Raw genomic sequence first — 27,674 nt, 5'->3', positions numbered from 1 at the left:
TTCACTAGCAAATCTATAGAACGAAGTGGTTTAAATGGCTTAGGCTACTTGGTTTGAGCCAGTTTACATATTTGCTCTGTCAGTTAGCAGATACTGTTGTCCAGCGTGACTTTACAATCTAAGCTCAGCACGCCGAGGTAAATATTTTTTTCTGGTTAAAGCGTTCGGCCAACTGCTCACGGTCTTTTCACAGCAAGAGGAAGGAGGTGGACATGGTGTACTAACAGCCGAGGAGCAGCAGCCTAAATATCTTTAGAAGATTTTGAATTCACCGTGAAACGTTTTGACACTCCTTTATTTCAGAACAAAAGTACTGCTTATTCTAAATTAATATACAAATTTGATTTACGCTTATGATAGTACAGAAAATAGCGAACCTAATATTAAAATGACAGCCTTCACTTAACCATTTATCAATATATATACTAAAAAAGCAAAAATAAAAGAGAACTGTAGTTTGAAAACAGCAATGTAGTGCAAAGTTTTCCATTTACTTTGCTTGTCAAAATAGCACACATTTTGCAATTTCTAACACAGTTTACCCTACCATGGCCCCAATACGTAATTTAGGGCTCTATTCAAACCATATCGCTGAAGCGTTACAGATTTCGTGGTCAAAATGTAAAGATAATTTCCAATTGAGCCGACATATTAGCGTGAATGCCGTCTCTTCCAAAGCAGGAATATTTCCCTTTAAAAAATGTGAATTTGTCTTTTGTGCTGAATTTCCACGATATGGATTGAAAAAAAAGCCCTTAGTTTGAATCTGAAAATACGCCAAGTCATAATTTTACAGAAATAAAGCTATAAAAACATTTTTTTAAATGGCATAAAAATCCATTTCAAAACACATGTTAACTTCAAATGAAAGCTTTACATGTATAATACATTCAAGGAGTAATTAAACCAAGTACACCAACTCTCCTATATCCCTCTACTGACCACTGAACACTAACACTGTAAAAGGCACTGAAGTACTAATATCCCGTTCAAGCGTCTTTATATAGGTTCTGTCACACCTCCAGGGTGACAGCGGGGCCGTTACTAGACCCCCCCAGAGGGGTTTTCTCTGTAGGGCTACCTGGCTCTGCAGCCTCATCCTCATTGCCCTCTGCTGCAGCACCTGCTTCTTTCCCTGCCACTAGGGGAGTGCTCTCTACTGCCTCCTTCACCACCTCTGCCCCCTGCTGGGTGGCTGTGGTAGCGCTGGCAGGCTGCTCTGCTTTGGTCTCGTTGACGACCTGGATGGAGTCAGCTGCTGCAGCCGGGGCGGTGGCTGGCTGCTTCACTTCCCCGTTCTGAATAGGAAACGATCCCTCCACGGCGTCATACAGAAACTGGTACTGCTCCTGACAGGGTGACAAACACAGAGACAGACAGACAGCGGTGAGAGAGAGAACCATACCAACACTCACCCTTCTAGGGACAATCCTCATTGAGACCGTGGCTGAACTAGATGATAAGCTACCTTGGAACAGAAACCAACAGATAGTCCTAATGCATGTTGCATTTGACACATTTACGACCTTGTACATCATACCCACAATACAATTTGGAAATGTGCAACAGTATTTGTTCAGACCAGGGTACAGTAGGCCAACATGTGTCCTACTTACCAGGCTGTGGATCATGCCTTGCCTCTCCTTGCGCAGAGCCTTGGCCACCTGGAACACGTCAACCAGTTTCTCTGTCTCGGCACTGTCCATGATGTTCCACAACGCACAGAAGACCCCGGAGCGAGACGAGCCATCACTGTGAGAAAATGGAGGGATGGAGGGCATTGACTCAGTAAAGAGTAGGGCATTGACTCATTAAAGAGTAGGGCAATGACTCAGTAAAGAGTAGGGTTTTGATTCAGTAAAGAGTAGGGTTTTGATTCAGTAAAGAGTAGGGCATTGACTCAGTAAGGAGTAGGGTTTTGATTCAGTAAAGAGTAGGGCATTGACTCATTAAAGAGTAGGGCAATGACTCAGTAAAGAGTAGGGTTTTGATTCAGTAGAGAGTAGGGTTTTGATTCAGTAAAGAGTAGGGTTTTTGACTCATCTTACAAATCCAGATGCCTCCAAGAGCAGGCAGATATGTAAACAATGTCTAGAATGGCTCTGAGACTGTGACTCACTTGCAGTGGACCACAACAGGCAGGATCCTCTCTGCCTTGCTGTTGCCATAGCCACAGGTCTGCTTGATGTTCTTGATCATGTCCATCAAATCCTGAGGCTTCTCTGGGAGTTCTCGTCCCGCCCACTTCAGGAACTGGTACTGTTTCACCTGCCGACTGTCTTTCCTCTGTAGGGACAGGATGGGTTTTTGTTGTTGTTCAAATCACATTTTATTGGTCACATGCGTGGAATACTACAGGTGTAGTTAGAGGACCCTGGCTAGAGGACCCTGGGCTGCTAGTTACTTGAGAGCCCATTCCCAACAGTAAGACACATATTTTGCTAAATAAAAAAGGAAATAGTAACACAACACAAACAATAACGAGGCTACATACAAGGAGTACCAGTACTGGGGTGGCAGGGTAGCCTAGTGGTTAGAGTGGTGGACTAGTAACCGGAAGGTTGCAAGTTCAAACCCCCGAGCTGACACGGTACAAATCTGTCCTTCTGCCCCTGAACAGGCATTGAAAATAAGAATTTGTTCTTAACTGACTTGCCTAGTTAAATAAAAATGTCCAGAGGTAATACAGTATATGGGTTTCGTTGAGTTCAGGTTCACTTTACTTACCTTTCATAATACTTTCCATAATACTTTTCTTGGATTCAAAGGCCAATATTAAAACAGTGACAAAGTTGACACAAACACATTTTAATTTCCTTAAGTTCTTCATGAAGATACTTATTTTTTTTAAGTTGGAGGAGAGTTATCACATTGTCTGACGTACATAAGTGGGAACAGCCCCTAGACATTCCCTACGGTTAGTTACCAGTTACCTTAGGGTGACGGATTTGGAGACTGCGAGTGGTGTACGCTGGGAGGGTTTCTGTGGCCTTCAACTCCACCTCGATGTCCCTGAAGGTTTTCTTTTCCTCTCCCCAGTACGCTGAACAGAACTCCTACGCATGCAGAGAAAAACACTGACTCGCTCAAACAATACATTCACACAATGCATTAGAATAGCACTGCTGTATATAACAGAGGTTCTTAGACCCCCCCCCCCCCCCCCCTGTTTTGGGACCCACCTGGTCTCCTTCTGTGAGGTCTGACAGCATGACGATGGTATTGACCTTCTTCTGGAAGACCATCTGCCAGAAGTCTCCTGTGGTGTCGGCTAGAGGACCCTGGGCTGCTATCAGACTCCTCTGACACCAGTAACCCTAAGCGAGATGAACGTACTTTAAATGGTTCACGGGATTCAATTTCATTTTGAGTGAAAATCATTTTGAGTGAGATCCATTTTTGTCTCACATCAATAATCTTGTGTCTGTTAAATTACTTAAAATTTCTCAAATGTAAAATGTGGTATGTACATCTATCTGTGTGGCGTTGATGTATTTGGTGGACTCCTCGTCCTCTTCGTCAGAAGAGTCATCGTCATCGTTATCGTCGTCCTGGTCATGGCTGCTCTCGTCCTCGAGCTTCACCAGAACCCTGTTGTAGTCGTCTGATTGGAATGGTTTCAAATACCAGTCAGTTTTAGGAAGGGAAACCTATCTGAGGAACTCTTCAAGGAAGACTTCTTAAAGTGAAACTGAAAGCGTTTTAGCAACATGAAATCGTATTACATTCAGTTCATATACACCCCAAGGAAGAATGACATCTTTTTAAAAAAACATGGTCATTTTCACATTTTCATAAGTTCATAGAATGTTTGGGAATGACATACAGTAAGACATTTTTGTGAAGATTTTATGGAAATATAGAGTGAGAAAGCGGGCCGTACTTTTGGACAATTAATAGAACTAAACTTAAATGTATTATTATTATTATTATTAACAACAAATGATACTGTGCTGGATCTGGCTGAATGCTGTACTCACATGGAATAACAGAAGAGGAGCGGTTTTTCTTCTTGTTCTCCTCGTTGATCCCCGTGTTGAATGTCCGCCAGTTCTTGTACCGTGGAAGTCTCTACATCACAGAACGGTCACAGAAAACTAGTTGAAGTACTCTGGTAACACGTTTATTACATAGGAAAGACGGGAATGGAACAGTGGATGGGAAGAAAGGAAGAAATGACAGAGGAAAGAAATGACAGAGGGAAGCAAGAATGGATGAAGGGACAGGAAGTAAGAGATGAAGGGACAGGAAGTAATAACAGAAGGAATAAGTGAATAAGTTAGACTGACCTGGAACTCTGCCTCCAGCAGAGTAGGCTCGTTACCAGGGTCTCTCTGTTTGAGTGTGCCCAGTGTTGGGTGCAGCTCTGCCAGGGAGATCTCTGTCTCTCCAAACTGGTTGTGTTCTATCAGAGCCTGATGGATCAGGATGTACTGAGCCTGACCGGACACACAGGTTAATACACACATTAATACTCAATAATACACACAATAATACATAATATTACACACAATAATACACACCTTAATACGTAATAATACACACAGGTTAATACACACATTAATACTTAATAATACACACATTAATATTTAATAATACACCCAGGTTAATAAACACATTAATACTTAATAATACACACATTAATGCACACCTTAATACGTAATAATACACACAGGTTAATACACATTAATACTTAATAATACACACATTAATACTTAATAATACACCCAGGTTAACACACATTAATACTTAATAATACACACATTAATACTTAATAATACACACATTAATACACACCATAATACGTAATAATACACCCAGGTTAATACACACATTAATACATAATAATACACACATTAATACTTAATAATACACCCAGGGTAATACATACATTAATATTAATAATACACACATTAATACACACATTAATACTTAATAATACACACAGATTAATACTTAATAATACACACAGGTTAATACACACATTAATACTTAATAATACACACAGGTTAATATACACATTAATACTTAATAATACACACAGGTTAATACACACATCAATACTTAATAATACACACAGGTTAATATACACATTAATACTTAATAATACACACAGGTTAATACACACATTAATACTTAATAATACACACAGGTTAATATACACATTAATACTTAATAATACACACATTAATACACACATTAATACTTAATAATACACACAGGTTAATATACACATTAATACTTAATAATACACACAGGTTAATACACACATCAATACTTAATAATACACACAGGTTAATATACACATTAATACTTAATAATACACACAGGTTAATACACACATTAATACTTAATAATACACACATTAATACACACATTAATACTTGATAATACACACAGGTTAATATACACATTAATACTTAATAATACACACATTAATACACACATTCATGCTTAATAATACACACAGGTTAATATACACATTAATACTTAATAATACACACTGGTTAATATACACATTAATACTTAATAATACACACATTAATACACAATAATACACACATTAATACTTAATAATACACACAGGTTAATACACACATCAATACTTAATAATACACACAGGTTAATATACACATTAATACTTAATAATACACACAGGTTAATACACACATTAATACTTAATAATCCACACAGGTTAATATACACATTAATACTTAATAATACACACAGGTTAATATACACATTAATACTTAATAATACACACAGGCTAATACACACATTAATACTTAATAATCCACACAGGTTAAAACACACATTAATACTTAATAATACACACAGGTTAATATACATATCATAGTCTAATGGATAGAAACTCATAGTCTAATGTGATGACAACTTACCTCCACTTGAACCATGAGGCATCTCTGGCGCCGTAGCTTGACCACGTATCCGTAGATGTCCACTCTGCCCTCAGCCTCCAGCCCCTCCATCATGGCATCAATTCCCATGTAGGTGCCTGTTCTCCCCACTCCAGCGCTGCACAAAGTAGTATGGTGAAATTATGAACAATCACACACAAATATCTCATTCTGGACACAAAAACTCCCAACAGTATAGAAAAATGGCAACTAAAAAAACAAAACACATTTTGAATAAAGAGAGGTCAACAAATGTAAAGTACAATCCTGTGTGTGTGTGTGTGTGTGTGTGTGTGTGTGTGTGTGTGTGTGGTTTTCTACCTGCAGTGGATGACTATGGGTCCACTGAAGAGGTTCTTGAAGGCGTTGACGCGTCGCCTCAGCTTCAGCAGGAGGTGTGGCTCTCCCGGCACGCCGTGGTCTGGCCAGCTGGTGAACTGGATGTGGGTCACCTCCCTCTCTGCACTCTTCTCCCTCTTCTACACACACACACCACACGTACATACAGGTGTAGGATCTTAATTTGACCAGTTTCTCACAGCAGGAAAAAAATCCTGCAGTAACAGGAAATCTGAATTATGGTGTGGAATATAATTAATGGACATTTTTGTAGGGGTTGGTGTATTTTTTGTTAGGGCAAATTAAGTCTGACATTTTAAAGTGGAAATTACAAACTTTAAAAGCCTTTTTAAAACTCAAATACAGGTTTGCATTTCCTGCAACAACAGGGTGATCAAATGAAGATCCTACATCTGTATAGAGGTGCATGGGGTGACCAGCCAACTTCATACCATTTGTATCTTAATCCTAATCAGACATTCAGTGACTTTGATATATAATTTTAGTTTAGTTTTGGCAGTTTATCAAGAGAGTGTTTGTTTTACCGTGTTTGTGTATTTAAAAATAACAGATATCGCTGTATTAACCCTGTGAATACTGACTCACGTTGGTCAAGCTGAGGTGACGGATGATGTAATCGGGACAGTGCTCTTCTCTGTTCAGCTTCACAACAAACCCCTCAAAGATCTCCACCTCCCTTTCAGGAGACGGCCAGTACTGGGCACACTTGTTCTACAGGGGAAAAAACAACACAGAAACAGGTAAATGCCAGTTAAATGTCATAGGAAAACATCTTCAGAGGACGAGCCGTCTTTTCCTGTTGTTCTGGTTTGAGCCGCGGGTGTAATGGAAAGGAAGCTCTGCTTTGCAAACCCGAGCAACATGCACACAAACGTGTTAAGCGTATAAACAGAAGAGTTTTATTGTTATTTGCTTACCCTGTTACTCTCCTCACAACGTGTTACCATGACGATGATAGAGGACTGTTGCTCCCAAACCATCCTCCAGAAATCCCCCACTGTCTCTTCCTTGGGACCTACCACACACACACGCACACGCGCACGCACGCACACGCACACACACACACACACACACACACACACACGCACACACACACGCACACACACACCACGTTGCAGAATAAAGACGCAAGGCCAACACAACACTACACGATTCAGTGTGTAAAGATAATCATCGGTAAAAACAGTCCTTAACCTTGAGCTGCGATGTACTTCTTAGACTCCTTGAAACCCTGTAACGAAAGACAATTTGGCACAGCACACAATAGGTACAAAATAAGTTAGTATCATTACTAATTGCTATGTATAGTAATCACTATATATTTACTATTTTAACCATGTAGGTAAATGATGAGATAACATGACTGTTAAAAGCGAACAAGTGTTCCTTACATCGATGAAGCTGGCGTTGATGTAGTCACAGCCAGTCTCTCCATTACCACTGGTCAGCTGGACACGGTTGTAGTCGTCTGATTGGACCGAGACATAAGGAAATAACTTCACTGATCTGAGAGGAGCAGTGTTCACATAGGATCAGGTGTTCTGCCTTGGGACAGCAGTGTTCATATAGGATAATGTGTTCTGCCTTGAGACAGCAGGGTTCATATAGGATCAGGGGTTTTGCCTTCAGACAGCAGGGTTCATATAGGATCAGGTGTTTTTGCCTTCAGACAGCAGGGTTCATATAGGATCAGGTGTTTTTCCTTCAGACAGCAGGGTTCACATAGGATCAGGTGTTTTGCCTTCAGACAGCAGGGTTCATATAGGATCAGGGGTTTTTTCCTTCAGACAGCAGGGTTCATATAGGATCAGGTGTTTTTCCTTCAGACAGCAGGGTTCATATAGGATCAGGGGTTTTGCCTTCAGACAGCAGTGTTCATATAGGATAATGTGTTCTGCCTTGGGACATCAGTGTTCATATAGGATAATGTGTTCTGCCTTGGGACAGCAGTGTTCATATAGGATAATGTGTTCTGCCTTGGGACAGCAGTGTTCATATAGGATAATGTGTTCTGCCTTGGGACAGCAGTGTTCATATAGGATAATGTGTTCTGCCTTGGGACAGCAGTGTTCATATAGGATAATGTGTTCTGCCTTGGGACAGCAGTGTTCACATAGGACCACTTACATGGGAGGATGTCTACGTAGCGGTTCTTGGGCTGGTTGCAGGACTTCTTGGCCTCTCTGACCGTGTTGCGGCTGAAGATCCTGGGGATGCTCTGTAGGGAGAGATGGGATCTGTGAGCTGAATGGTGGAATCACTGGAGCTGAGGTTAGGTGTCTGGGAAACATACAGTAAGTATCTGCCCTAGAAATAGACTCAACACGTCGCGAAAGAAACAGTAAATCCAGAGTAATTTACCATTTGATTTCTAACCTTTGTTTGTGTCTTTTCCTAAGTGTCTAAGACTGCTGATTGGCCAGGAGGTTGTGGGATTCTAACATTCACCTGAAACTCCTGAAGGAAAAGACGTCCCTCATCGGCGATTTTCCTCTTGTAGGCGTCCAGAAGCACCTCAGATCCGATTGGCTCCACGTTCAGCAGGTTCTCCTCATCACCTAGGAAACACCAATCATCATACAGGAACAGGAAGAGATTGTATCTTTTTGAAAGGTTTTCATGGAGAGAGTTCAAAGGGTAGAAGAGTCTATAGTCTTGCAACAGTCATAGGACATCTACTCATTAAATTGATGGAGTTCAGCAAGCGTGTGTCCCTATGCACTTAAAGTAGATGGCTCTGTTTAAGAGCGTCTCAATCTGATCAAATTGGAAGAAATATTCACTTACTTGGCTGAATCAGCTCAATCTGTTCATCATTGTTGCTGTGGAACAAACAGTAATATCAGAGGATAGCAGATCTACTGTACGGTTGAATACCATTCCTCTACTGTATAATCTACAGCACTAAATAGCCAAACTAGAATGGATCTAACAAAGCTACTACTTACACAGCTACCTCTTCAAATACAATCTGAAGGTAATCTGAAGCCTACTGTAGCATTTAGAGACTTCCTGTCCGACAGGGACTGACTAAATACTAACTTGGACTTCTTGCGCTGCAGGATGTAGATCTTGTAGAGAACGAAGAGGAGAGCCAGAGACGTCAGGATGATGAGGAACACAAGGAACCCAATCACAGCTTTGTCATTGTCTGAAAACAGATGTGAAGAGTGGTAAAGGGACATTTACTCAACAATGTAATAGCAACACTGAATGCTGTTTAGCCTACCATGAATGGAGGGAGGAGGAGGGATAAATGGCTACTTGTTCATACAGTTCATCAAAGTCATATTATTTTGTTAATTGGAGTCAGAGAAAGGTAATATTCATACAAAGTGTATCATTTTAATCAGCCTGACTTGAATATATTTATTGCAGGCTTCTGCATAAGATTCTGTACATGTAAAACTACTTACAGCGAGTAGTAATTTGTGTTTCTATTTGTTTACTCTCGTATTTCCCATTGAATGCAACGATCTGAAAAAATAAGACATTCATATATGATCCATGCACCACAATAGTTCCTGGTCCCCACAAACCCACTGGGTTAACAGGAATGCACAATAATCAAGCCAATACTCTCGTTAATGATCATCCTGACTATGTGAACACATTACCTGAGAGACATAATGGTGAAACACCATTTCTACATCTTCTGTTTAACTCATCTACATACAGTACATAGAGCATTTCATTCAGCAGTATCTAATGCCACGATATATTACAGCATAGTCAATACATTAGGTTTTACTGTATGAATGTTGAATAACGTACCTGAACTGTGTAGTCTGTTAAATAGCTGAGGTCCGCAAATGTAAAATTGCATTTTTTATGTTTTTGTTGTTTTGTCTCAGACCCAGTGATCGTTGCAATGTACCACTTCTCTTTTCCCTTCCACTGAACTGGCTTTAATTCCTCACATGTAATGGTAAAAGCATTGTTCTGAGTATAAGTCACACTCAGTTTTTTTCCCCCCACCTCATCAGGTACTGTCAAACACAAACATAGGCAACAGATTACATTATGGTCATCCTGTTCACAGATCCCAACAGATGTGAAGCAGTTATTTCATATAGGCCTGTTGTGAACTGCATTCTTCCACTTCATATTCTATGATAATTTACTACGGTTCAGAAACATTTTTACTCAGCACCCTTCACTTCAACATCTGCATCGTGTAAAGATTGCTGCAGTATGTTAAAAATCACCATATTGCTATATATTGTGAATGAAATGATATATGCAACGTATGTCACACTTACCTCCAGGTGCAGTTTGGATTGTCTCAGACACATTTGGGAATGTATCGTAGCTCATGTTTTTGTACCGTAGCTCAATTGAACAGATATAATTTGTGAACGGCTGCAATTTATTAAAATCATAATGTAATTCATCCGTTTTGTAACAAGCTGAAAAATGGATGAAAAAGGAGTCAAAGCTTGATCTGAAATTCTTATCAGTTAGTTGTTTGTTTTAAATATATATATAAATGATCTCATCTCCCACCTGAGGCAACTGCTTATTCTACAAGCTGCCACGGACATACAATTGTAAAGGCAACCACATCTTTAGGAAAACATACATACCTGTGCTTTCCATAGGGACTTATCATTAAAATAAGGTTAATTTGTTTGGTGGGTAAAATAATTACTTAAAATGTCTCTGAAAATTGTAGCTTACCTTTAACTTCAGTCTCAATTCTACAGGAAACGCAGAAGTGAAATAGCTGAGTATTTTGGGGGCAGTTAATGCTGTCATTGGTCCATTTAAGGCTTATGGAGGTGTTTGTGTTTGTAGACGTTTGGGTAATGTCCACTTCTACGGAGTGAAATATAAGAATAATATGATCATAGTGATACTGAAATAAATGCATGTTATGTCTTGTTATAGGCTATTTTCAGTATTCAAATGTTTAAGTCGAGGGAGAGTTTATCTTAAAAAATGTTTGTATAATAACTTACTACACTTGATTTCAACGTCAATGGACTTGGTATTGATGACTTTACTGTTGTGAGTAATCTTTCCACTACAGTTGTATTTCTGAAAGGGTTCCAAATCAGTCAAGTTGATAGACCCGCTGTTTCCTGGGACAAAAACAAGAATATTAGTGATTTCTTCTTTTGAAAAAATAAATTGTTATCATATGTAAATTCGTATGAAATGTGGAAACATTATTTTTACCTTCACAGGTGTAATGAATGTCCAGATCTTTAGGGCTACAGTTTTTTGGCTTGTTTTTCCATACTATTTCAACAGGGAGTACATTTTTGAATTCCAGATTGGGAGAATGTTTGACTGCAGAATACTCTGTTTCAAAATAGGAAAGATTTAATTATAGCCATGCACAAAAGAGTCAAATTAGTGATACTGGTTAACAAATTATGGTTTATCAGCAGCCGTGTAAAATGTGGCCACAGCCTTTGATATTTTACTTGATTAGGATCTCTTTTAGTCCTCATTTGGACTAATCTTATAAGAGTATACAGTGCATTTGGAAAGTGTTCAGACACCTTCCCTTTTCCACAAGTTGTTATGTTCCAGCATTATTCTCAAATGTATTAAATAAATACAAATCCTGACCAATCTACAAAACAATACCCCATAATGACAAAGCGAAAACAAGTTTTTTTAAATGTTTGCACATTAATTATAAGTATTCAGACCCTTTGCTATGAGACTCGAAATTGATCTCCGGTGCATCCTGTTTCCATTGATTATGCTTGAGATGTTTCTACAACTTTATTGGAGTCCACCTGTAGTACATTCAATTGATTGGACATGATTTGGCCTGGCTATATAAGGTCCCACAGTTGATAGTGCATGTCAGAGCAAAAACCAAGCCATGAGGTTGAAGGAATTGTCCTTAGAGCTCCGAGACAGGATTGTGTCAAGGCACTGGGGAAGGGTACTAAAACATTTCTGCAGCATTGAAGGTCCTCAAGAACACAGTGGCCTCCATCATTCTTAAATAGAAGAAGTTTGGAACCACCAAGATTCCTAGAGCTGACCGCCCGGGGGAGAAATACCTTGGTCAGAGAGGTGAACAAGAACCCGATGGTCACTATGCCAGAGTTCTAGAGTTCCTCTGTGGAGATGTGAGAACCTTCCAGAAGGACAACCGTCTCTGCAGGACTCCACCAATCAGGCCTTTATGGTAGAGTGGCCAGACGGAAGCCACTCCTCAGTGAAAGGCACATGACAGCCTGCTTGGAGTTTGCCAAAAGCCACCTAAAGGACTCTCAGACCATGAGAAACAAGATTCTCTGGTCTGATGAAACCAAGATTGAACTCTTTGGCCTGAATGACAAGCATCACGTCTGGAGGAAACATGGCACCATCCCTACGGTGAAGCATGGTGGTGGCAGCATCATGCTCTGGGGAGGTTTTTCAGCAGCAGGGACTGGGAGACTAGTCGGGATCGAGGGAAAGATTAATGGAGCAAAGTACAGATAGATCCTTGATGAAAACCTGCTCCAGAGCTCTCAGGACCTCAAACTGGGGCCGTTGTCCAACAGGACAACGACCCTGAGCACACAGCCAAGACAAAGCAGGAGTGGCTTCGGGACAAGTCTCTGAATGTCCTTGAGTTGCCCAGCCAGAGCCCGGACTTGAACACGATTGACCATCTATGGAAAGACCTGAAAATAGCTGTGCAGCGACACTCCCCATCCAACCTGACAAAGCTTGAGAGGATCTGCAGAGAAGAATGTGAGAAACTCCCCAAATAAAGGTGTGCCAAGCTTGTAGCGTCATGTACTGTACTTTCTGAATGCACTGTACACTGTTGGTCAGGATTGTTTAAATAAAGGATAGCAGGTCATAGTGAGTGAGAAATGTCCTTTGCTGTTGAGTAATTCCCGTTTAACCTTTTAAATACTTTTCTTTCTGAGTATTTATAGTAATCTCACCTGCTGTTATTGGTATAGTTTTGCTGATGTTGACACTGCAATCTCCAGGCACAGCTACATTGGTTGTGAAGTTTGTGCAGAAATGTTCATCTAAAAGCTGAAAACAGTTGTTTTTGTCCCAAATGATAACAGGACTGTTCCATTCAGCATCACTGATATCCCATTTCGTCACATAACACAAATATCCCGGCTTCGTGTTGGTGGAAAACTCTAGGTCATCTAAATCGTGCAAACATTTGTTAAAAGAAATATAGATTTTTAACAATTTTTCCAACATGTATTATTTTAGATAAGTATCATAGTCTACAGCTAGTTAACTACAAGTGATTTTACATAATAGTTATTATAAGTAAGTAATTTGTCATTGTATTGAGATTCAACCTAAAAAGATCCCTCCCTATATGTTACTACTAAACACAGTGACTGTTACATCCCACAATTTGTTTTCCTCCAAAGCATTATTTAGCCACAGGATTTAATAAGGATTATTAGTTCATATGTAATTCACAAATAATACCTTATTAAACAGTGTATGCTCAGTGCCTTTGACATACCCATTTTCTCAGTCCTCAGAGTGCTATTTCCTTGGAGTTCACATTCAGGCTGAATCTTTGTAAAAGTGTATTTCCTGCAAGGCTTCAATGATACCACAATAGTGGAGTTCACCGTTTGATGCTCAACAGTAATGTGTTTTCCTGATTCATCCTGGTACGATATGTTGTATGTGTCGGAGGTTGAGGCCTTTAAGTCAATCTGAAAGCCATAGGTGACAGGTGTGACCGTGTATGTACCTATAAGATTAAATGAAAAGATTGATCATTATTTATTAATTAATTTATTCAGGTGAACTATCCCTATCATGCACAGTCTTAGAATGCATCTCAAACCAAGGAATTGGAACTCACACTTTGGCGGTGTTGGTTTAGTCTGGCTGCCTGAAAGACGGAACAGACAGGTGAGAATCCACGAGGACAACGTTACATTACAACGTCACAACAATCCATTACAACATCACAACATTCCATTACAACATCACAACATTCCATTAAAGCATCACAACATTCCATTACAACATCACAACATTCCATTACAACATCACAACAGTAGGAGAAACATGATCTACTATCAATGGACACAACACAGCATCCCATGGAGGAGAGGCCAACCTGTGGGGATAGCTGTAGTGGAAGTCAGGGTGCTTGCAGGTGAGGTTTGGTTGTGGATGGGTGGAGTGTTTGTAGGCAAAGCCTGGGTTTGAGAGGTGTAGTTGCTTGTAGGCAAAGCCTGGGTTTGAGAGGTGGAGGTGTTTGTAGGAAAGGCTTGGGTTTGGTTGAGGGTGTTTGCAGGGTCAGATGTCTGGGTTTGGTTGAGGGTGCTTGCAGGGTCAGATGTCTGGGTTTGGTTGAGGGTGCTTGCAGGGTCAGATGTCTGGGTTTGGTTGAGGGTGCTTGCAGGGTAAGAAGTGCTTGTGCTCGAGTCGCCAGTTGCTATAAAATAGAGAACGACACACTTTTGATGTGAGACAGAAACAACACATTTTACAGCATTAACAGACGTTATAATGGAGGAGGTATACATTACCGTTGGAGAGGGTAGCTTGGCTTGATGCCTGAGTGATGATGTTTGAGGTGGGGGTAAGCAAACTGAGTGAAGGTGAGAGAGTGGTAGTGGTCGTCGTGGTGATGGTGGTGATGGTGGTGATGGTGGTGGTGTTTGGAAGTAAGGGGCCTGATACAAATCATCTCAGTTAGAGAGAGAAATCACAATAAATAACAAAATAAATGTAAAAAATGATGTGATCAGCTCCTGGTAATGGAGCTGATCAACAGATCCAGCATGACTCTATGAGAGATTCTGCTTTGCAGGTTTACCTGTGGAGTCGTTTGCATTCTTGGTGGATTGTGTGGGTGAAGGAGTGGAGATGTTGCTTTTGTCTGTGGATAAAAGTGACAGAGTGAGTGCTGCAAGTTTCTGTTGGGGAGAGTTGAGGCAGGAGAGAAGTGAGTGGATAGTTGGTTGGTTGGTTGGTTGACTGATGGAGGCTCAAAACTACAATGCTCTTGTTCTTATTCTGAACTTACCAAACCATGTTTCGTCCGTGACATAGACAGTGTGTTCAAAATCACCACAACTGACATTTTACAACTAACACTCTGACTTCACTTTAGAGAGAGAAATCAAACATATCACTGATGTAAACGGAGGTCGCCTACACCCGGACACTCCAGTGTAGTATTTACCTTGCTCATTTATGGGTGGAGGAGTGGTTGAGATGGATGCTGTCTGAGAGTTTAAAGGTGTGATGGGAATGCTTGGGGGTTTGTTGGTGATGGCTACTGTTCCTGGTGGGGGTATTGTTGTTGTGGAGCCTTGGATGAGAGAGTGAGAGTGAGAGTGAGAGGCTGAGATGAAGATTTTACCCCATAGAGCTAAATGTAGAAGCATAGGATCTCTATGGGGTTGACCAACTTTGGAGCTGGACACCTTGTTGCTGCCTCTGAGCATTAATGTGAATAGCATCTGCAATCATGCAACGGTCACCTTCAGATGTGGACAAATCATGACTGATTCTGGGGGATAAAGACATGAATTAGAGAATAATTTTAAGACCAACTGACCTTCCGAAGTTTTATCCCCGTCACCTATAAAATGAAGAGAAGAGAATTATGGTTTTGTCATTGTCACTTTTACATTCACACATTTATATCATCATCAAGGTCTTATGGCCAACATTACTATCTAACATCACATCAATCTGAAAACGTATTTATCTGAAATGAACTGCTATAAACATCGACCAACATTGTATTTGGTCAGATTTATCAAGCACATAACTTCCTCCAAGGCTTTACCCTGTATATCACAGGAGGCTGCTGAGCAGAGAACGGCTAGAAAATGGAATGGAAGCTCTGTGTTTGATGAATTGCTGCTGCTCCAGTTTCAACTGTTCTGCCTTATTATTATTCGACCATGCTGGTCATTTATGAACATTTGAACATCTTGGCCATGTTCTGTTATAATCTCCACCCGGCACAGCCAGAAGAGGACTGGCCACCCCACATAGCCTGGTTCCTCTCTAGGTTTCTTCCTAGGTTTTGGCCTTTCTAGGGAGTTTTTCCTAGCCACCGTGCTTCTACACCTGCATTGCTTGCTGTTTGGGGTTTTAGGCTTGGTTTCTGTACAGCACTTTGAGATATCAGCTGATGTACGAAGGGCTATATAAATACATTTGATTTGATTTGATGAATTCGATACCATTCCGTTCCAACCGTTACTATGAATCCGTCCTCCCCAGTTAAGGTGGCACCAGCCTCCTGTGGTGTATATATTGACTTCCTTACTGCTCGTAGCTAGCCGGGGAGGAAAGGGAGTTGTTAGCAGTGGTGGTTTGTGTGTGAGTGTGAGTGTGGCATAACCTGGTAGCCATGGTAACTCGGAGCAGAGCGAACACTCTATTTCAGCATCCGACCACAGTTTCCTGCTTCTCATCAAGCCCAGAGATGAGAACCCAATCCCCTTTCTGTTCTACGAACAGCAATCGTTCATCTTCAGTTTTGTCCCAACTGCAGATGTACAGTATGATGTTTGACTATAATGCACACAGGTGTGAACGCACCAAGGCTCTTGACCATTTTAAATATATATATATATATATATATATATATATATATTTGTTTTATTTATTTTAATTGTATTTTTTACATCACATGAGATAGGTATGGAATGTTCCAGACCCAATTACACCTTTAAGGTCTGGTCTACTTTAGATGATTTGTGCTGTTAACATTGTGCTGGATTTCCTGTAACCCAAACCCTGAGCTTCTAAGGCAAAATGCAAAAAGCAGCGACTTAAAATGTTTACTTCCTTATTTCAATACAATTAGGTTGTCACAATGTTTCAGCATACACTTGCTTTGGTTTGACCCGCTAGTATTTTCCTTCATAGGACTCATACAAAACGACACAAAAATGAAACAGAAAGAATGCTCTTAGAGCTATAGAAGTATTCAACCCAAAATAAACTGCTATAACACTGTGTTTCTCTTCCATTTGAACAGAGACATACAACAGAAACGAGAATGTGACAGAGGCTGCTTGAACAATAATTAGACTTCAGGAAGTGTTTTTTTTTGTTGTTTTTGCTCAACTCTGGTTTCTGTGTTTTAGTGTTTCCAAGGGAGACGCACCCTGCACTGCATTTTACTGGTCTGCCCACCCAATGAAAACCTGGTCAGATGCTGCTGTTGTGACTGGCTGGGGATTCTTTTTGTTACTTTTTCACACTACTACACCTCTTCAGGATTGAAAGGTGTTACTCTCAGTTTGTGAATATGTAACTGAGGTAGTGGGTGAACCACCAGTAAGTCTGCTATCAAAGTTTGATTGCAGAAGTGAAATGTCTTCACACATCCAGTGTAGGTTGTTTGCAGTTGCGTTTGAGACAACAAAAAAATCGACCATCAAGAGGAAGCTACGCCTTTACTTATTAATGGAGAGCTGGTTGCTATGTACTTTGCATAGAGGCTTGTAGGGGTTCTGGTGGCTCGTTCTCATTAATGGCAAGATGGCCAAGTTGGGGTGTGATAACGTGATAAAGATGGCCAAGGTGGGGTGTGATAACGTGATAAAGATGGCCAAGGCGAGATGTGACGAAGGCTATCTACCCCAATCTCTCTCTCAAAATCTACATTTAATCCATTTTAAATTCAGGCTGAAACACCACTAAATGTTGAAAAAATCAAATGATGTGAAACTTTCTTCAGGAAATATTCTCAGCCCTGTATATAAAAAAATATATAAATATATATACAGTGACTTCAGAAAGTTTTCACACCCCTTGATTTGTTCCACATTTTATTGTGTTACAGCCTGAATTTAAAAATAATTAAATTGAGATTGAGAGTCAGTGGTCTACACACAATACCCCATAATGTCAAAGTGGAATATATCATTTTTGTTTTACAAATTAATAAAAAATGAAACATTTAAAATGTCTTTACTGAATGAGTATTCAACCACTTTGTTATGGCAAGCCTAAATATATTCAGGAGTTAACATGTGTTAAACAAATCACATAATAAGTTGCATGGACTGGCCTCCCGGGTGGCGCAGTGGTTAAGGGCGCTGTACTGCAGCATCAGAGTCCCTGGGTTCGCGCCCAGGCTCTCTCGTAACCGGCCGCGACCGAGAGGTCCGTGGGGCGACGCACAATTGGCCTAGCGTCATCCGGGTTAGGGAGGGATTGGTCGGTAGGGATCTCCTTGTCTCATCGCGACTCCTGTGGCGGGCCGGGCGCAGTGCGCGCTAGCCAAGGTTGCCAGGTGCACGGTGCTCCGACACATTGGTGCGGTTGGATGCGCGCTGTGTTAAGAAGCAGTACGGCTAGTTGGGTTGTGTATCGGAGGACGCATGACATTCAGCCTTCGTCTCTCCCGAGCCCGTACGGGAGTTGTGAGACAAGATAGTAGCTACTACAAACAACAATTGGATACCACGAAATTGGGGAGAAAAAAGGGGGTAAAAAAAAATAAAAATTGAATGGACTGTACAATAATAGTGTTCGTTTAACATGACTTTTAAATGACTTCCTCATCTCTGTACCCCACCCATACAATGTCTCGCAAAGAAGGGCACCTAAATGCATTTTTAAAAAGCAGATATTGAATATCCCTTTGAGCATGGTGAAGTTATGAATTACACATTGGATGGTGTATCAATACACCCATTTACAAACAAATATAGTTGCCAGAGAGGAAGGAAACCGCTCAGGGATTTCACCATGAGGCCAATGTTGTCTTTGAAAAAGTTAGAGTTTAATGATGTGATGGGAGAAAACTGAGGATGGATCAACAACATTGTAGTTACTCCACAATACTCACTCACCTTAATAATGACAGAGTGAAAAGACGGAAGCCTATACAGAATACAAATATTCCAAAACAATACAACAAACACATCCTGTTTGCAATAAGGCACTAAAATAAAACTGCCAAAATGTGACAAAGAAATTTACTTTATGTCCTGAATAAAAAGTGTTATGTTTGGGGCAAATCCAATACAACACATCACTGAGTATGATCATGTTAAATGCTATTATTGCAGAGTGATTCCATGCAACTTATTAAGCAAATGTTTACTCCTGAACTTATTTAGGCTTGCCACAACAAATGGGTTGACTACTTTTTGACTGAGGACATTTCTGCATTTAATTTTTTATTAATTTGTAAAAATGTCAAAAAACACAATTCCACATTATGGGGTATTGTGTGTGAATACTTTCTGAAGGCACTATATACATATATATATATATATATAGTCATATATACTAGTCATATATATATATATATATATATATATATATATATATATATATATATATATATATATATATATATATGCATATATAGTATATATATATATAGTCATATATAGTCATATATACTAGTCATATATATATGTACAGTGCATTTGGAAAGTATTCAGACCCCTTACTTTTTCCACATTTTCTTACGTTGCTTTATTTCCTCATCAATCTACACAAAATATCCCATAATGACAAAGCAAAAACTGGTTTTTGGTAAGGTTTGAAAATGTATAAAAAAATAAAATAAACAGAAAATAAACAGACATACTTTATTTACATCAGTATTCAGACCCTTTGATATGAGACTCCAAATTGAGCTCAGGCACATCCTGTTTCTATTGATCATGCTTTAGATGTTTCTACAACTTGATTGGACATGTCCAATTGATTGGACATGATTTGGGAAGGCACACACCTGTCTATATAAGGTCCCACAGTTGACAGTGCATGTCAGAGCAAAAACCAAGCCATGAGGTTGAAGGAATTGTCCGTAGAGCTCTGAGACAGGATTGTGTCAAGGCACAGATCTGGGGGAGGGTACTAAAAAATGTCTGCATCGTTGAAGGTCCCCAAGAGCACAGTGGCCTCCATCATTCTTAAATGGAAGAAGTTTGGAACCACCAAGACTCTTCCTAGAGCTGGCCACCCGGCTAAACTGAGCAATCGGGGGAGAAGGGCCTTGGTCAGGAAGGTGACCAAGAACCTGATGGTCACTATGACAGAGCTCCAGAGTTCCTATGTGGAGATGGGAGAAAATTCCAGAAGGACAACCATCCCTGCAGCACTCCACCAATCAGGCCATTATGGTAGGGACATGGCAGCCAAATGGAGTTTGCCAAAAGGCACCTAAAGCACTCTCAGATCACGAGAAACAAGATTCTCTGAACTGATGAAACCAATATTGAAGTGAATGCCAAACGTCACTTCTGGAGGAAACCTGGCACCATCCCTATGGTGAAGTATGGTGGTGGCAGCATCTTGCTGTAGGGATGTTTTTCAGCGGCAGAGACCGGGAGACTAGTCAGGATTGAGGGAAAGATGAACAGAGCAAAGAACATAGATCCTTGATGAAAACCAGCTCCAGAGCGCTCAGGGCCTCAGACTGGGGCGAAGGTTCACCTTCCAACAGGACAACAACCCTAGGAACACAGCCAATACAACGCAGGAGTGGCTTCGGGACAAGTCTTTGAATGTCCTTGAGTAGCTCAGCCCGAGCCTGGTCTTGAACCCTGAGCAGCAACGCTCTCCATCCAACCTGACAGAGCTTGAGAGGATCTGCAGAGAAGAATGGGAGAAACTCCCCAAATAAAGGTGTGCCAAGCTTGTAGCGTCATTCCCAAGAAGACTTGATGCTGTAATGGCTGCCGAAGGTGCTTCAACAAAGTACTGAGTAAAGGGTCTTGAATACTTATGTAAATTTGACATTTTATTTTTTATACATGTGCAAACATAAAAAAAACTGTTTTTACTTGTCATTATGGGGTATTAATATACAGTGCCTTGCGAAAGTATTCGGCCCCCTTGAACTTTGCGACCTTTTGCCACATTTCAGGCTTCAAACATAAAGATATAAAACTGTATTTTTTTGTGAAGAATCAACAACAAGTGGGACACAATCATGAAGTGGAACAACATTTATTGGATATTTCAAACTTTTTTAACAAATCAAAAACTGAAAAATTGGGCGTTCAAAATTATTCAGCCCCTTTATTCAGCCCCTTTACTTTCAGTGCAGCAAACTCTCTTCAGAAGTTCAGTTAGGATCTCTGAATGATCCAATGTTGACCTAAATGACTAATGATGATAAGTACAATCCACCTGTGTGTAATCAAGTCTCCGTATCAATGCATCTGCACTGTGATAGTCTCAGAGGTCCGTTAAAAGCGCAGAGAGCATCATGAAGAACAAGGAACACACCAGGCAGGTCCGAGATACTGTTGTGAAGAAGTTTAAAGCCGGATTTGGATACAAAAAGATTTCCCAAGCTTTAAACATCCCAAGGAGCACTGTGCAAGCGATAATATTGAAATGGAAGGAGTATCAGACCACTGCAGATCTACCAAGACCTGGCCGTCCCTCTAAACTTTCAGCTCATACAAGGAGAAGACTGATCAGAGATGCAGCCAAGAGGCCCATGATCACTCTGGATGAACTGCAGAGATCTACAACTGAGGTGGGAGACTCTGTCCATAGGACAACAATCAGTCGTATATTGCACAAATCTGGCCTTTATGGAAGAGTGGCAAGAAGAAAGCCATTTCTTAAAGATATCCATAAAAAGTGTTGTTTAAAGTTTGCCACAAGCCACCTGGGAGACACACCAAACATGTGGAAGAAGGTGCTCTGGTCAGATGAAACCAAAATTGAACTTTTTGGCAACAATGCAAAACGTTATGTTTGGCGTAAAAGCAACACAGCTGAACACACCATCCCCAATGTCAAACATGGTGGTGGCAGCATCATGGTTTGGGCCTGCTTTTCTTCAGCAGGGACAGGGAAGATGGTTAAAATTGATGGGAAGATGGATGGAGGCAAATACAGGACCATTCTGGAAGAAAACCTGATGGAGTCTGCAAAAGACCTGAGACTGGGACGGAGATTTGTCTTCCAACAAGACAATGATCCAAAACATAAAGCAAAATCTACAATGGAATGGTTCAAAAATAAACATATCCAGGTGTTAGAATGGCCAAGTCAAAGTCCAGACCTGAATCCAATCGAGAATCTGTGGAAAGAACTGAAAACTGCTGTTCACAAATGCTCTCCATCCAACCTCACTGAGCTCGAGCTGTTTTGCAAGGAGGAATGGGAAAAAATGTCAGTCTCTCGATGTGCAAAACTGATAGAGACATACCCCAAGCGACTTACATCTGTAATCGCAGCAAAAGGTGGCGCTACAAAGTATTAACTTAAGGGGGCTGAATAATTTTGCACGCCCAATTTCTCAGTTTTTGATTTGTTAAAAAAGTTTGAAATATCCAATAAATGTCGTTCCACTTCACGATTGTGTCCCACTTGTTGTTGATTCTTCACAAAAAAATACAGTTTTATATCTTTATGTTTGAAGCCTGAAATGTGGCAAAAGGTCGCAAAGTTCAAGGGGGCCGAATACTTTCGCAAGGCACTGTAGATTAATGAGAATAAAAAATCAAATAAAAATTTAGAATAAGGCTGTAACGTAACAAAATGTGGAGAAAGTCAAGGGATCTGAATACTTTACAAATGCACTGTATGCTTCAGAACCCAAAAGTTGCTCGTCTTGATTGTTGACCAATGACTAGTCACCGGCATTGGCGCGCAAAGGTGAATGCGCATATCCTGATTAGTGACTAGAAATAACTTGTTTCATTTCCTCCAGATTTTCCTGGCAAACAGACTTGGCCTATGTTAATCATCCATCAGAAATACAGTTTATCAATCTACTACAGACTCATCTCTGCTAGAACATGGAACGTACTGTATAGATGGAAAGCCTGATGTATTGATTTGAACTTTTAGTTTTTTGTTTAATATTCACATTAATTTGCAATCTTCTGGTTTTAAAGAGCAACTATTTCAGTTTATCATTGAAGTCAAAGACAATTTTTTTCCCTTGGAGTTAAAACAAGACTATGGCTTTAAATGTGATATTGTACCTTGACTTTAAATGTGATATTGTACCTTGACTTTTTTTTATTAAAACAGTATGTGATTGTATATTTTATTTTGCGATTTGATTGATCGTTGTCATATTTCAGATGAGCCAAGTTAAGTGACTCACAAGTTTTGTACCATTATTTTTGGGGCGTTGAGGGTCAAAATGTCAGCAAGACCACTGGGATACATGATAATGGCAACAAATGGAGTTGGTTTGGATATAATAATTGATATAGTAATGGATATAGTAATGGATATAATAATGGATATAGTAATGGATAAAGTAATGGATATAGTAATAGATATAGTAATGGATAAAGTAATGGATTTAATAATTGATGTATTAATGTATATAATAATGGATATAATAATTGATATGGTAATGGATATAGTAATGGATCAATTTTTCTTGTTTTCATACAACATTTCATACATTTTTTCTTGTTTTCATACATCCATGGTAATGGATGTATTATTGGATATAGTAATAGATATAGTAATGGATAAAGTATTGAATATGATAATTGATATAGTAATGGATATAGTAATGGATATAATAATTGATATAGTAATGGATATAATAATTGATATAGTAATGGATATAGTAATGGATATAATAATTGATATAGTAATGGATATAGTAATGGATATAGTAATGGATATAATAATGGATATAGTAATGGATGTAATAATGGATGTAGTAATGGATATAGTAATGGATAAAGTAATGGATATAATAATGGATATAGTAATGGATATAGTAATGGATATAATAATGGATATAGTAATTTATATAGTAATGGATACAGTAATGGATTTAGTAATGGATATAATAATTGATATTGTAATGGATATAGTAATGGATATAATAATGGATATAGTAATGGATATAATAATTGATATGGTAATGGATATAACAATGGATATAGTAATGGATATAATAATGGATATAATAATTGATATGGTAATGGATGTAGTAATGGATATAATAATGGATATAATAATGGATATAGTAATGGATATAGTAATGGATATAGTAATAGATATAGTAATGGATATAATAATGGATATAATAATGGATATAGTAATGGATATAATAATTGATATGGTAATGGATATAACAATGGATATAGTAATGGATATAATAATGGATATAATAATTGATACGGTAATGGATGTAGTAATGGATATAATAATGGATATAATAATGGATATAATAATTGATATGTAATGGCTGTAGTAATGGATATAATAGTAATGGATACATTTTTCTTGTTTTTGCATTACACTACACCCCCCCCCCCCCCCCCCCCCAAAAAAAGGTATATGCACAGCCTTGCTCTCTCTCTGTCTCTCTATAATTTACATTTACAGATAAGATGTTGTTCTGCTAAGCCTCATCCCCCTCTTCACCACATCCCCCTCTCCTTCCTGAAACGCTGTTTTAATCATACAGCTCTATGAACATTTCAACACCGCTTCTTCATTTCAAAGGCTTCTGCTTTTCTCTCGTCATTTTCTTAAGTTTCATCTCAGCCACCGCCGGGACACGCTTATTAGGCAGGAAGAGGCCATCGCCTATTGCGGAAGATTGACGAGGGTGAAATTTTCTGAGCTGTACTGATCAAGATGTACCTCCAACAACAATACATAAAACCTCACGTAATTCTGCCCCAAAACAATGACAGCTTTTTAGGTGGGCGTTGATGCCCTCCTGTGATAAGCAGTATCCACTTTGTCAAAGGTAGGGGCACAAAATATTTTGCTTGTCCACTGCCAGCGCGCTCCCACCACTCCCAGCGCGCCTCTCCAGGATGCTGTTGGAGAGATGCATCGCTGCAGAACTCCACCAACGTTCCGTCAAAAAAATTCTCTAACATAAATCATGTAGCAGACATTGACATCTACATATGCGGAAGAAAGAGTATGTGGCCTTTTCTGTAGCCTACAGGCTGGAGATAAAAATGGATGACAATGTAATGAGACAGACACGTTTTACATCAGGTTTCTCCAGATCAAATAGCCTAAAGTAAAGTACCCAATCAAATAAAAAATGTCATGTTAACAAACAACATATCCTAAAACCAAGACAGGTTAAAGTAAAATGGACAATATAGAATGGACAATCACAAGTTTCACCTCATTGTCATGATCAGTGGTTTCAAGTTTGTATCCTAAACATTTTTGACAATCTGAAAATAGCGAAAAAGAAAATACCTCTGCATTTCCCGCTGTGTAAACACATTGCAAATAGGCTCACGATAACCCCAGATAACGTTGGGTTGCTGATATTCATAGATTAAATAGCCAAATTGATTAGTTACAGGAATCAGGATTAATAAAGCCAACTCAACGGCCTGTTTTACAAAATTGTGGGCCTACCACATGGATGGGCATTCATAAAATCCCATCGTGGCCGACACGGTAGGCTACACCCCACTAAGCACGAGCCCTCTTTTTTTCTTATTTTTTTGTGCTTTAAAAACGGTAGGCTTACCACATAGATGGGCATTCATAAAATTGAATTTCAGGCAATACTGTAGGCTACACCTCAGTAAGCATGGGCCGACGCCTTTTGGAATTCTTTTTTTGGACCGGCCTGACTTCCACGTCCACGGACATTGATTTAGATTGGTCCACAGACCAAATCTAAATCAATAATGTTTGGTTCACATTTTGTACGGTCTGGACTAGTCTTGATTTGTCCCAAATAAATCAAGGCTATAAATGACATATTTTCAACGTTCATTCGGAATCAAAGCTGAGCCTGATTTCAACATCTGGAAAATACATATTTTCAACTGTCATTCAGAACCCAAATTAACCTGATTTCAACATCTTGAAAATATGTTTTTTTCAACATCCTGGAAAATATTTATTATAAACGTATGGAAAACACATCTTTTCACCTTTCATTCAGAACCTAAATTCAGCATCTGGAAAATATACATTTTAAATATATATTTTATTTTAATGTTGCTTACTGGGACTATTCTAGTTTTGCCGGTGCATTTTTTGGTCTCGCCTAGTGTGGCAGAACGGCAAGGACCGGCCCTGACCTCAGCTATAGCTTTACCAGGAAGTGCAGACAGGCCGCTCAAAATGGAACACGGAAGTGGTTGAGCTGTGATCTGTCTAAAAAGAACCCCACATCTGAACTCTGTGTGTCTTACTGCAGTTGGTAGAAGTACATTCTACATTCAGAACATTAACATGTATTGGAGATTCACGCTAAATATACACAAACAAGGGTGCACTTTTGCACACAGAGCAAGAGGTTTTGAATGTAGCATTGTTGCACAGTGAAAGGCAGGTATTAGCTTCAGAGTATTACTTAGATGTTAAGTCCCTGATCTAGATAGATATCCAATCACTGAATGCATTTTAGTGTATCAAGTTAAGAGTAAAAACTTGACTAATCACTAATCAGGTGTGTCCTTTCTCTGAGGGAAACATGAGGGGACCAACTCAGCAGACTCCTCTTTAAAAGCTAGTCCTCCAGGTGACGCCACCCAGACAGTTTTTAGAAGGACTTGACAATCTCAGAGTTACTCTATTCCAACTCACTTTTAATAGTTAAACCTAACAAAGTTATTTGAATGGTCTGAAAAATAAGTACACCATATCCTGCTTGAACCACAGCCCTTTATCCCTCTCTCAAACATGATTGATCCATTGTTAACATTAGAAATTCCTGAAGAAAAATGCCTCAAGTAAATTAGATTTGATCAACCTTATTAAATGCACCTCTTACACTCCTTGAGTGATCGCATCGGGCTACATTTTCTTAAACAATTCGATGTACTTTATTGGTGAATTTAGGCCCCACAGCCCTGTCACCATTAAAGGGATAACAGCCCTCCCATCAGCCCCATCCCATGGGTATCATACTGTACTTACATATGGCCAGCTCTATGAGCCCAGTACACAGCAGCAGGATCTTCAGTCCATAGAGACCTGCCATGTCCAGGAGCGACGATCACACTACCCAGAGACCATACGTCCTAAAGGTAACGCCAAAAGAAACTCTTACAAATTATCCGTCTTATTCTCAACAACAAAAAAACAAAAAAAAACGTTGAAATTGTGTGTATTTGTCTTTACGTATGTCTTCCCTCCAGTCTTATCAGCGGACACAGCTTCCTGAATGTGTTCCCCTAACCCTAAACCTCGCCTCTGGTCCCTCAGCGCTACGCGACAAGTGATGTCACAGCTAGCTGAGACTCTGTACTTTACCTTATTTTACAGGAAGTCCCATTTCATCTACGCCACACATCTCCTTCCCTCCACTTCTGATCTTTCCTCTGAGATGCACAACATCAGATACATACAAAATATATATGTTTGTTTAGTGTAGGCTGGCTTTAAGTGTGTTTAGACATTTAACTAATCTTCAGAGAAAGAGAGGGCATGGTCTCACAGTGAGGCATGGCTGATTTGTCCGTAAAAGTGTTAAACAAAAGGCTTTTTGAACTCACAAACAAGGAT

At 39.6% G+C, this 27,674-nt stretch overlaps 1 protein-coding gene across 6 annotated transcripts; it reads right to left on the bottom strand.

Annotated features, from left to right (window-relative positions):
* Positions 1-277: 277 nt before the first annotated feature.
* ptprc (protein tyrosine phosphatase receptor type C) lies at positions 278-27,432 on the bottom strand. Of its 6 annotated transcripts, XM_036978768.2 has the most exons (34): positions 27,291-27,430; positions 27,087-27,190; positions 15,805-15,828; positions 15,427-15,555; positions 15,058-15,120; positions 14,768-14,914; positions 14,353-14,673; positions 14,092-14,121; positions 13,741-13,977; positions 13,187-13,405; positions 11,460-11,585; positions 11,240-11,362; positions 10,959-11,096; positions 10,541-10,687; positions 10,053-10,267; positions 9,695-9,755; positions 9,321-9,429; positions 9,066-9,100; positions 8,727-8,836; positions 8,406-8,496; positions 7,670-7,746; positions 7,473-7,509; positions 7,196-7,293; positions 6,864-6,989; positions 6,240-6,397; positions 5,901-6,036; positions 4,290-4,439; positions 3,981-4,071; positions 3,471-3,604; positions 3,183-3,317; positions 2,934-3,056; positions 2,120-2,286; positions 1,617-1,752; positions 278-1,349 (listed from the first exon to the last, which is right to left on the bottom strand). In XM_036978768.2, the coding sequence occupies exons 2-34, from the start codon at positions 27,148-27,150 to the stop codon at positions 1,014-1,016; spliced, it is 4,293 nt and encodes a 1,430-aa protein (XP_036834663.2). In that variant the 5' UTR covers positions 27,151-27,190; positions 27,291-27,430; the 3' UTR covers positions 278-1,013. The 6 variants fall into 6 exon arrangements, with proteins under 6 accessions (XP_036834663.2, XP_090092381.1, XP_090092380.1 ...); XM_090236255.1 differs by lacking the exon at positions 14,353-14,673; XM_090236254.1 differs by lacking the exon at positions 15,427-15,555 and having other exon boundaries at positions 27,291-27,413.
* Between the last annotated feature and the right edge of the window lie 242 nt (positions 27,433-27,674).

The sequence above is a fragment of the Oncorhynchus mykiss genome, chromosome 5 (assembly GCF_057628025.1).
Source record: "Oncorhynchus mykiss isolate SJ-2025 chromosome 5, ASM5762802v1, whole genome shotgun sequence".
Taxonomy (NCBI): Eukaryota; Metazoa; Chordata; class Actinopteri; order Salmoniformes; family Salmonidae; genus Oncorhynchus; species Oncorhynchus mykiss.
This window is presented reverse-complemented; position numbering and strand designations above follow the sequence as displayed.